General features: G+C 42.6%; 1 protein-coding gene across 6 annotated transcripts; it reads left to right on the forward strand.

The window, feature by feature from the left end:
- The first annotated feature begins 3,686 nt into the window (after positions 1-3,686).
- On the forward strand, positions 3,687-9,698 carry LOC4338398 (receptor-like protein kinase FERONIA). Of its 6 annotated transcripts, none has more exons than XM_066310356.1 (4): positions 3,687-3,945; positions 4,442-4,882; positions 6,757-7,784; positions 7,902-9,698. In XM_066310356.1, the coding sequence occupies exons 3-4, from the start codon at positions 6,971-6,973 to the stop codon at positions 9,494-9,496; spliced, it is 2,409 nt and encodes an 802-aa protein (XP_066166453.1). In that variant the 5' UTR covers positions 3,687-3,945; positions 4,442-4,882; positions 6,757-6,970; the 3' UTR covers positions 9,497-9,698. The 6 variants fall into 6 exon arrangements, with proteins under 6 accessions (XP_066166453.1, XP_066166454.1, XP_066166455.1 ...); XM_066310357.1 differs by having other exon boundaries at positions 4,823-4,882; XM_066310358.1 differs by having other exon boundaries at positions 4,832-4,882.
- Positions 9,699-12,634: the final 2,936 nt, after the last annotated feature.

Here is a 12,634-nt window from a genome sequence, read left to right on the forward strand (position 1 = left end):
AAATTGCTGGACATTTGGTTTATTAATACAAACAATCAGTTGGCTGATGGGTTTACCGAAGCCTTACCAGTGCGTAAACTCAATGAGTTTCGGCGCAATCTCAACCTGGTTCCCGTGTTGGGATTGCCGGGGGGTGTTAAACAGATAGATAGTTCGGATAGGAACATATCTGTTGACAAGATAAGATAGAGTTTAGTTTGTTTCTTATTTTTCTGTTTCCTTTCTTCTCGATGAAGATGTAATCTATAAACTCCTATGTACACGCCACGCCAGGGGCTGTTTCTGGCTATATAACACGGGCCGTGGAACCGAGAGAGGCAATCCACGTTAAACCCATCTTTACAGACATGATCCTGTAGGATCAAGATGTCGACTAGAGGGGGGGTGAATAGACGATTTAAAAACTAAATGACACATAACCAAAACTAACCTAAGTTGCTAGGCTCGGTGAGGGTCAAGTCTAACAAAGCAACTAAGTTAAGTTTTGTAAACCTAGGGTGATAGTGGCTCAATTATATCTCTAGGAAAGTAAATCACACTCTAAGTCAATGTTTAGCAATCCTAGGGTGATATGATCTTAAGTATGTCTCTATGAATGTAAATTGAACAAATGTAAATGCGACAAATAAATGAGACAAGGAAACAAGAGATTTTTCACCGAGGTTTAGAAACTCCCCGGTTTCCTACTCCCCATTGGGACGAGCCCAACTCCACCGCTCAACCACGAAGCCACCGCACGCCCCCTTCGTCAAGGGGTGGGCAAGGCGGGAGCCGGCCCACGGAGAGGACTACCCAAGCCTCGATCACTCGAAGTAGTCTCCAATCTTTAGCACCTGAAGGCTAATTAAGTACTCCCTCCGTACTCGTAAAGAAAGTCGTTTTGGACAGCGACACTGTCTCCAAAATACAACTTTGACTTCTTGTTTCTATATAAATATTTATTGAAAAGTGATATATGTATACTTTTATGAAAGTATTTTTCAAGAAAAATTTATCCATATAATTTTTATATTTTCAAACTCAATAACTTGAGAGTTATTCATGATTTATATTCCCAATGTTTAACTTAAGCATTGTCCTGAACGACTTTTTTTACGAGTACGGAGGGACTGCACCATATTTTGTTATCATTTGTTCTCGTGGAAGGTGAAGACCAATCCTGAACCTCATTCTTGTTCAAGAGTACAAGACGTGAAAAGATCAGAGCTGCAAGTATGTACATGGTCATTGCATGATTAGGCTCTAGTTAGCAAATTACGGCTGTGTTCTTTTGGAGGAACCTCTCCCCTTCGCACCGAAAACAGAGTGGTAACACGTGATTAATTAAGTATTAGCTATAAAAAAACTTGAAAAAATTCATTAATATGTTTTTTTAAGCAACTTCCTATATAAACTTTTTACAAAACGCGTACTGTTTAGCAGTTTGAAAAGCGTGCACGTGGAAAACAAGGGTGATAAATTGGGAACTTATTGGAAAGAACACGGCCGCACATTTATCTGTTTGATGAAAACACGTATGTGATGGTAGTGGATAGATTAGTACTAAAATGCTATATATAGCTGGTTGGTACCCGTTGTTTGGTTGTCTAGTAACTAAGAAGGCTAAATGTGTCATTTTACTCTAGAGTAAACGGTCAATGCACGGTCAACACACGGTAGTGGTATGAAAGGGTGTGCAAATTTGATCCAGGGGCATATAAGGAAAGAGCCAGTTTCAAATGGCATATAAGGAATACAACAAGTTTTCAATGGCGTATAAGGAATTCTCTCGAGAAGACCAAAATTCTGAAATAATAGATATGTGTCATTTAGACTCTTAATTCACTTCCTCGCAAAAAAAAATGACTCTTAATTCACTAGTATATTAATAACAATCTTTTCGAAGCCCACACTATATTTAATTTATAATTAGCCAGTTTGTATACTCTTATTTTTTCATAATCTAACAGAATACGTTCACCTTAGGACCATCAATTTGTTATTGAGTCCGAAATTCGTCCCTCAACCGAAATACCAGATATAACGGGTCCCTCAAAATATAATACCGGATCACTTGAGGTTCTATATAGTGTTATGCCCGATTTCGGCTAATGTGGCAAGCTGAGTCAACGTGGAACCGGGCCCCACATAATCAGTGGGTAGCACTTTCTCATAGGTTGATTCATCTTCCCATCTCGCAAATGATCATATTGGAGAGCTGAGGCAGGGGCCAGCAGCAGCACCACCAGTAGTAGCAACCCGGTGGGTACGGATGTGGCGGCAACGGTGGCTGGTATCACAAACGGGGCCGGGACAGGCTGTACTCAGGAGAGGATGGTCGTGGACACAGCCAGGATGGGTCGTACTCGGGTGGACATGGTGGGAGTTATGGTTGAGGAGGAGGCAGAGGTGGTGGGGTGCCGTACTATGGCGGAGGCGGAGGCGGTGGAGGAGGAGGCCAAGGGCATGGATGCATTGCTGGCTGCATTGAGAGGGAGTGATTGATGGCGAGGCGGACCGATGCGGCACCGAAGCTCAGAAGAAGCGAGGTGGCGGAGGTATGCTGCCTTATGCTCTGCAGCCATGCCCCGTGCCCTCCTCCACCCTTTTCTCTCTCTCTCTCTCTCTCATCTTCTCTCCCTCGGTGGGTGCATCGAGAGCGAGCAGTTGAGGGTGAGAAGGACTGGTGGCGCCGGAGCTCGTGGAGGAGAAGCGAGGCAGTGGCGGAGGCCTGCTACCCTATGCGCCACAGCTGCGCCCCACACCCTCCTCCACCTCTCTCTCTCTCCACCTTCTTCTCTCTTCTAGCGGTGGATGCATCGAGAGGGAGTAGTTGAGGGCGAGGAGAACCGGTGCAGTGCCGGAGCTCGTGGAGGAGAAGCAATATATGCGGCGGCGGAAGCCTACTGCCCTACGCGCCGCAGTTGCCGCCCTATGCCCACGGGATCCCTATCTTGGACAAGAACGGCACTGATCCCTTCTCCAAGGCACCCATTCGCCATTGCCGCTGGGAGACTGGCAACAAGGAGACGGTGTGGTACTTCTGTGGGCCATTACGATGCCAGCACCACCATCTCCAATGCTATAGAAGGAGGAGCTCTGTGGCAGCATAGGAGGCAGGTGAGCTTCCAAGGGCAACTGAGGAGGTGGAGGACGGCAAGGAGCTCATCCTCGAAGACCGCATTCTGGAACAGGGAAGCCCATGTGGATGGTGAGGTTGGCGGCGCTGAGGAGGATAACATGGGTGAGCAGACACCGTTCTCTCCAGCGGCGGTGAGGCCATGTGGCTCTCCGTTGACTAGGAGAGGGAGAGAGGAGGAAGGGAGAGACAAGTGGAAAGAGAGGGGCTGATGATGTAGGTCCTACTATAATTTTGCTTATTTTTAAGTGAACGCTAACTGACATGTGGGTCTCATGTAGGCACTATATCAATTGAAACCGACATCTAAACTGTCTTGAGATCATATTTACACTAGCTTTGGGACTTGAGGACACATCATATATATTGTGGTTCGGGGACGAATTTCGGATTAAGCGACAAATTGAGAGACTCAGTAAACTTATTCCTAATAATCTAACCGATTTTGCGGTTCAGAGACACCGATAAAACTCGATCATGGACTTTTCCTTAGCAGCCCACAGCTCCCACACGGCCACACCAGCTGGGTCCGAAACATAGGCCCAACAAGGAGCAACAACCCTGTTCTAGCCCACCACTCGACGCCGACGGCCGACACCGCTGACACGCTGTCCGCGGTCCGCGGTCCGCCGACGCTTGCCTCCCGCAGCCGCCGCCCGTCGGCCCTCCCCCCTCCCCTCGCTGGCACGGCGGCTCGGCGGTCGCCGAGCACTGACCCGATGCTGCGACCTAGCCATCGGAGGAAGAGATCCTTAGCCGATGCCGTGAAGAAGCTGGTGAAGCAAGAGGAGGAGTGGAGCTGGGGAGAAAAGGTCAACTTCGTGGGGGTAAGGATCAGAATATCATATCCACCACTTTCTTTTTACAGGCGTATTTAACTGTACATGATCTTTGGTTAGGTAAGACAAACAACACAATTAGTCAAAGTTTTTAGTATGAAGCATTGAAGTTCCCTAATTCTTCCAATAAAATGCAATCGGACTTGCAATATTAACTTGAACTGCACAGTTTACCTGTTTTGGAGAAGTATACAATTTCTTGGCCCTGCCCTTTTCAGATGTTTTCCAGAAAAAAAAAACAATGCCTTGGCCCTGGATGACCGTCCAAAAGAATACTCAATACTGTATTCAACAAAATACAAAACACAAAAAATAAAAATTGGACCGATTTGGAACCCGAGAAAAGTTTTCTGATGTTGATCTGTGGGGACTCAGGTACAATTTCTTATGTCCTGGAAAATTACTATAGAACTCCTAACTTCCGAATAGGAGATATTTTCTAATGTTCATGATAACAACATTTGTCAATACTCTATATTTCCAGGAGTACAAAATGGTGGGCTCGATGTCTTTCTCTATTAATGTGTTTCAGTGTACAGACGGGTCCACTAGAAGTCTCAGTCTCCTTAGCACCACAGGGAAATGATTATTAAAGATCATATACTTTGTTTAAATTTATTTTGACCTGATGAGACGACTTTGACTACTGGCTGAAGCCAGCTACCTGTTGGAAAATTGATTGGCTGGTGGCCATAGAAGGAGAACGAAAATATGGGTTGGTGGAGTTCTCATATGGCTCAGACATGGTCTCATGGTGTGGAGAGAAGCATGAGAAAGGAGAGAGTAGATCAGCAATACGTTGTTTCTATTCATTGATATCTTGACATCTTGTTTCTATTCAGTGATCATAACCAGTCCAATCCAGTTTATGCAGTTTTCTCCCCTTCGCGATGGAGTTTTCATGCATCTGGAGTGATCTTATCAGGTAAGTTCTTTCCACGTTGTCTCATCATTTTGTTCTCCAGGTTTCCTGTAATCATATTTGATATAAGGTAGTGCTAACCTTCTCTCCAGATCATGGCTTCATTTTTAGAAATAAGCTCTGCCCTTTATTTGATATCTTCTTTTCCTGCTTCGTAGAGTTGTTTGTGATCTTACAGTTTTACAGGCTTCAAAACCCAGCTATTTTGGCTTCAATTTTTTCCCATTACAGTTATTTAATTAATTTATGATCTACCTTATGTTGCTTTTGTATGTTTTCCTCTTGAAGTTAAATTAGGGGATGTTCGGCACCTAGATTTGCTTTAAACCAATTCGACTTTAATTCAGAATTCCAATTAGAGTAAATTTAATAAAACCCCATGTTTTATTACCAAAGTTAAAAAAATGCGTTATTGTAGCATGTACTTTGATGCTAAAGTTTCACAAAATCTCAACCCTATTTAAATTCCAGACAATGTAGCATGTATTTACTTAATTTTTGCCATTATAAAATGTCTATAGAATTTGAATTACGAATTTCTTGGTTAAAATGTTTCATTATATTGAACCCTTCATTACTCTGAACAATATTGTTTTAAATATTTAAAATTTGCTAAGAGTTGAATAAGGGCGGGACTTTATGAAAATTTTAACCTATATGCTACCAGCTATAACTCCCAGAGTTTATAGCAAGTTTGACAATGAATAACCTATAGTTTACTGTGAAATTTGTTCTTGTATTTACTTTGATATTTTTGAAATTTGAATGGAAAACCATACAATTATTTTTTAGATTTAATATGAATTCCTTTTTTCTTGGTTGCTTGACATGGACTCTTTACTTTTAAATTTGTAATCCCAATTTGAACACAGAGTCTTATTAATGAAACTGTTTCGAGGACTGGATTGGAACACAGAGGAGATCTGCCTAAACAGGATTGGACTGGTTATGATCACTGAATAGAAACCAGAGTCTTATTAATGAAACCATACAATTTGAACGCAGATCTCCTGCGTGCAAAAAAAGTTATTGAACATAGGCTTTTTGGGGTCGCGGGAGGGGGTTGCTACACATAGGCCATTGAGCTCAATTGAGGCCTGCACACAAACATTTGTTTTAGTGCTTGAGCTGAAAGAATGTGATGGAACTGTTTCGAGAAAATCACTAAGTGGGGATGAACTGTAAATGTTATATAGAATTTGTAGCCTTTTAAACATCTAGGACTATATTCTTGAAGGACTCTAATTAATATTCTTTGTACAGGAGTGCAAAAATTGTCTTTTGATGACCTAGACATATCGTTAATCTGCGGCAACCACATAGACAATGTTGCATTTTCTTTCTTTAATCATGTGCCTGTAGATGCTACTGTCCTGATACCATCCAATGGCTTGTTCTGGAGTCTTTGTTTTGTTCTTTCTTTTATTCATCCTATATTGGTCATTTTCTTCTCATTACAAATTTGTGACCTTTAACCTGATGATTTTTTTTGGCAAAAAAAACTCGTCACATTAAGTGTAATAGAACAGGAGCTCCTAGTAGTTCATGCAAATATTCTATTCTCCCATACCTCTCTTTTTGAAAATGTAACGAATATTTGAGCAAATAGTTAAATATGAGATCGTGAGTAATATGTGTTAAACTAGAAGATGGATCAAGCCAAAATGTTTTGCCATAATATTCAACTCTGTTCTCTTCTGCAGAATTTACTAGCGGTTTTTCATAGTACTTGGTACAATGTATATTATTTTGGTGTGTTTTCTTCCATGATGAATTATTGATGTTGCTTCAATCTTCAGTTTGATTATAATTTCTTAAGCAGAAACTTACAATACAATTAGCTGAATTTCCAAATTCTTTGTTTCTTGTGATTGCAGGGAAGTCTATAGCTATCTGGACATGATTTCTCCATAAAAAACAGTTCAATTCCTCAAACACTCCAATTTCCTTGCCCCAAGTCCCACCCATAGAAAACATTACGCAATCGTTCCCACCTATCTTATAGCAATTTGTTAGCCGGTAATTTTATAGCATTGATGTGAAGGAACCTTCAAACTTCCATATTTTCATACAAAACAACAATCATTACCTATGATACACCCAAGCCTACTAACTACCATCCAATGGGTCGCACTGTCTACCCTCATATTGATCACCATAGCGGCTGATAACTACTCATCATCCTCTAGCCCAATCTTTCTAAATTGTGGAGCCTCCACCATGCAACTTGATATCAATAATCGGAGTTGGGAGGGGGACACTAGATCCAAGTTTGCATCAGCAATGAATGGAATTGCAGCTAGTGCTACATACCAAGACCCTTCACTCCCATCTCTTGTGCCTTACATGACATCCCGTATATTCATTTCAAATTACACCTATTCCTTCCCAATTAGCCCAGGGCGGATATTCGTGCGCCTTTACTTCTATCCAGTGGCCTATGGCTACTATGCTTCTGAAGATGCTTACTTTGGTGTCAAAACAAACAATTTGATTCTTTTAGACAACTTCAATGCTTCACAAACTGCTCAGGCAGCAAACTATGCCTACATCCTTCGAGAATTCTCGCTGAACGTCACTTTAGGTAGTCTAGACCTCACCTTTTTCCCATCCACACAGAATGGTTCTTATGCATTTGTGAATGGGATTGAGATTGTGCCCACGCCTGACATCTTCACAACACGAACACCTACACATAACACCGAAGGGAACCTTGATCCATCCGATATAGATTCTATGACCAGTTTCCAAACGATGTACCGTCTCAATGTTGGGGGCCAGGCGATCATTCCACAAGGTGATTCTAGGTTCTATCGTTCATGGGAGGATGACTCTCCATACATATATGGTGCTGCCTTTGGGGTGACCTTCGGCAAAGATAGTAATGTCACCATCACATATCCAGGTACTATGCCAAACTACACTGCACCTGCTGATGTGTATGCAACAGCACGATCAATGGGCCCAAATTGGCAGATCAACCTGAACTACAATCTTACATGGATCTTATCGGTTGACGCAGGGTTTTACTACCTCTTAAGGTTCCATTTCTGTGAGATCCAGTATCCTATAACCAAGATGAATCAGAGGTCATTCTTCATTTACATCAATAATCAGACGGTGCAGGATCAAATGGATGTTATTCGTTGGAGTGGAGGAATTGGCATGGCAACATATGCTGACTATCTTATCGTCACAGTTGGTTCCGGTCAGATGGATTTGTGGGTTGCACTTCATCCTGATCTTTCAAGTAGACCACAGTATTATGATGCAATACTAAATGGCCTTGAGGTCTTCAAGCTATGGGACATTGGGAAAAAAAACCTTGCTGGGCTTAACCCTCCACTTCCACCACAACCAAAGACTGATGTGAACCCTAAAGGGGTGTCTGGTGGAGGGAAATTAAAGGCTGCTGTCCCAGCAGCCATATGTGCCGTGGTTGTGCTGATTACAGCTTGTTTTTGTGTGTGCATCATCTGTAGACGAAAGAAAGTGGCAAAGCATTCTGGCAAGACTGACAAAAAGTGCTTGACTTATCAAACTGAATTATACAAATCACCATCAAATCTTTGTCGGAACTTCACCTTCCATGAAATGCAAATAGCAACTAGTAGCTTTGATGAAACCCTTCTGCTTGGTAGAGGTGGATTTGGTGATGTGTACCGTGGAGAGATAGATAATGGTACAACGGTGGCGATCAAACGGAGCAACCCATTGTCCCTGCAGGGTGTTCATGAGTTCCAGACCGAGATTGAGACGCTGTCCAAGGTCAGACATGGCCATCTTGTGTCTCTAATCGGATACTGCCAGGAAAAAAATGAGATGATTTTGGTGTATGAATACATGGCCCGTGGAACACTTCGGGAGCACCTGTACAGCACCAAGAGGCCACCATTACCATGGAAGGAGCGCCTCAAGATCTGCATTGGTGCAGCCCGAGGGCTGTATTACCTGCACACGGGCCCGAAAGAAACAATCATCCATCGTGACGTGAAGACTGCCAACATTCTACTAGATGACAAGTGGGTGGCAAAGGTTTCAGACTTTGGGTTGTCCAAGGTTAATCCGGACATTGACGCCACCCATGTTAGCACTGTTGTGAAGGGTACATTCGGATATTTCGACCCTGAGTATTTTCGGTTGAAGCAACTTACCCAAAGGTCAGATGTGTTCTCTTTTGGGGTTGTGTTGTTTGAGATCCTGTGCGCTCGCCCTCCAGTAAACACTGAGCTTCCAGAAGAGCAAGTGAGCTTGCGTGAATGGGCATTGTCTTGCAAGAAGATAGGCACTCTTGGTGAAATTATAGATCCCTATCTTCAGGGAGAAATCGCTCCTGATTGCCTCAAGAAGTTTGCTGATTGTGCAGAACAATGTGTTGCTGATCGAAGCATCGACAGGCCAGAGATGGGTGATGTTCTTCGGAACCTAGAGGTTGCTCTGAAGATGCAGGAGTGTGCAGAGAACAATAGCAAATTCAGTGAAGAAACAACATCGTCGAAGACAACACCAGACATGATGACCATCATGGATACTGACAAACAATCCACCTACTCGACAATGAGCATCACTGGACAAAGGACCATATTCTCTGATATGATGGATCCGCAGGCCCGATGAAACACAACAGTTAATGTTTCAACTAATTTCAGATCCATAGTTCATGTCCTGGTGATCTTTTGATCGCAATCACTCTAGTATGTTGAATAATTAGTTGTTTCAGATTTTTCATACTAGTTCCAAATCTAAGCATAGTTAGACTTATCAAGTAAATAATTCTGCATACCATTTTTAAGAAGTAATGCTACTGTTTGAGTGGTTATTTTGTTGCTTTTGGATAGTATAGTTTACCCAATCTATCTACATACGAAGGTGCTGTTAATGCAGTGTCGATCTTAAAAAAAAGATAATTAAGAAGCAAAGTTTATTATCATGTTAATCAGTTGTTAATGCTATAGTTCAGCTGTCAGTTGTGTTAATTCCTGATGGATCTACATTGCATTAGGAGTAAATTGCCCGGGCATGGAGACCTTAGAAGAAACAGAATTGTAAGTTTGATATTTTTGTTCATAGACCTTAGGAGTAAATTGCCCCGACACTATGACCACTAGAAGCGTCGCTTTGCATTTCCGGAGGACTTTGACTCCCAGTCATGGAACTGCCTTGTAGAAAATTGGATTGATCATTTAATTTTGGTCCTCTAGGACCCATTCAGAAGAACAGCTCTTTGGTTCTAGCCAGAAAGAGGGGTTGGTTGCGTCCAGGGTTTACAAAACCACGCGGTTACCATGCATGGTAACCTTTTCAGTTTTTAAGCATGGTAACCTTTTCAGTTTTTAAAACCATGATAGATCTCGCGATTACCGCATGGTAACCATCTTACCGCGGGGTCCGGTAACCGTGCCAAAAATGATAAGGGGAACCTGGTTACGTCCAACAAGGCAACAATTTGTGAGATTTGGACAAAACCACTTCCCCATATAAAATACATCTATAAAATACTTCAGTGGTGGAATTTTTTCGCTCATCAACGGGCAAAATGGTTTACTTTTAAGTAGGTTATTAGAATTTTTATTTTTAAAAGTAAGTTATTCGAAAGTTTGTTTTTAAAATTAAACAAAAAGAGGCTGAAAAAATCATTAAAATTTACATCTTCCACCAAGCATTACCATATGTATGATTTTTTAATTAGTTTTTTAGATAAAGTTACTTTTGCTTAATTAGTACGTAATTTTTCTTATAGATTCAAAGACCACTAGATGAAGTTCGCCCAAAGACATATTCAAGTAGATAACTTTACATGGGTTTAATTAAGGGTTAATTGGATCCATGCCATTGCAAATTTGTTTATTCAGAAAAATACCATTACAATTCGTCTATTCGTAATCGTGCCACTGAAATTTTACAAAATTAAAACCGTGCCAATGCCGTCACGTTATTCATTCATCATCTGCATTTTCCGTCTTCTTCCATCACCTTCTATCCTCACCGGCGCAGGAGGTAGGCCAGAGCACGGTGGCGGCGTCAAGGCAGTGGAGGATGGCGGCAGCAATGGTGCCGGCCATGGGGAAGAAGACGAAGCCATCACCGTCAGGGAGGCCAGGGGCGCGGGAGGCAGGGCAGAGCGCGGAGTGCGGTGGTGGTGTCGAGGCGGCGGAGGAGGATGATCGCCGCGATCGCCGCCGTGGAGGAAGTCGCCCCTGGCGCCGGATCCGGCGAGCCGGTGGCTGGATCCATGTGGTGGCAGAGGAGGAGGAGGAGACAAGGGGATTTGGGGATTTCGCCGCCGCTTCCGCACGAGATCTCGCCCGCTTGGGTTTCGCCACCAAATCCGGAAGAGAAGGGAGAGGAGAGCGCGGAGCTACCATGCTACGCTGCCCGCCGCCGCCTGCCATGGTTTGGTCGCCGGCAAGCTCTCTCTCCTCCCACGAGCTCGCCTCACTGCGGGAGATGGCCCACTTGACGCCACTGTCCCTCTTGCTGCTGCCACTGCTCCACGTCAGTTACTCCGCTGATGTGGCAGGATGGCGTCGAGCACGCCGATGACTGCGCGGTTATCGTCCTCCATGAGGCGCGCGGGAGGCGTGACAGCAGAGAGATGAGAGAGAAGACTGAAGAGAGAAGGAAGAAGATGGAAAAAGAAAGAGAAAGATGGGAAAAGTAACGACAGGGGCATGGTTTTAATTTTGTAAAATTTTAGTGACACAACTACAAATAGACGAATTGTAATGATATTTTTTTAAATAGGCAAATTTGTAATGGCATGGATCCAATTAACCCTTTAATTAAAGCCTCGTACTCCACCTGTGAACACACGATTCCATAGCCATTTGTTACAACGCCCTTGTACTACCGTCTCTCTCCTAGCCATTGCATCAAACACCTGACGTACGCACTGTGGCATTCCATGGTACACAAAGGGCGTCATGACCTCTTCTCACACCATTCAAAATGAGTGACTGCCACCCAAATATAGTGATAGTCTGATAGAGATTCTTGTGTTACTGAACAATTAATTATTTCATCTCTCAAATCTCACCTGGGCGGCTTGGTCCTCGACTTCGCCAGCTGAGCCACCGCCATCCATGATCGACCGCTTGGTCCTCGACTTTCCGTACCGGCTCTTGACTGGAGAGTCGTCGCAGCGACGCCGTTCGGCCACTGCTCGAGTACTAGGTTAAGACGAAATATGATGTATGGTGTTGGCGGATTGAGAGTGACATAATCTTAAAATTTTTACTCGAGCACTATAGGTTAGAAATTTGTGGCCCCAAGTGTATTCTTTTCTTTTTTTTTTTAAGGAATCTCTCTCCAATTGGCTTGGAAATATCTTTTAGTAAACTGCTAGTTTTTTAGTCTCCTCCAATGATAACACGTTTTGTGATGTCTAGCTGCAAAATTGTCTATATCCCAATGGATCCGATTATATAGTACTGCACCGGGTAATATACTAAGCATTCCCTCTGATAAAAGAGCTAGAGTGGTCTAAAGTGAAACAATGATCCAATTAGCAATTAAGTCAAAAAAATGTATAAGATCTAATAAATTTATAATACCATGCGAATATTTTTTAAGAAAGACATGTACAATTTATTATGTTTTAACCTTAAAAATAAGTATTTGAGAAATTATCGATGATTGTAAATTTTGAAGTTTTATTAAATATTATCCTAAACGTAAGATAGGGGAAGAAAATTCAAATAGTAAATTTGGGAATTAAAATATATGACGATACCATACATTTGCATATTATATATC

Source organism: Oryza sativa, chromosome 5 (assembly GCF_034140825.1).
Source record: "Oryza sativa Japonica Group chromosome 5, ASM3414082v1".
Lineage (NCBI taxonomy): Eukaryota > Viridiplantae > Streptophyta > Magnoliopsida > Poales > Poaceae > Oryza > Oryza sativa.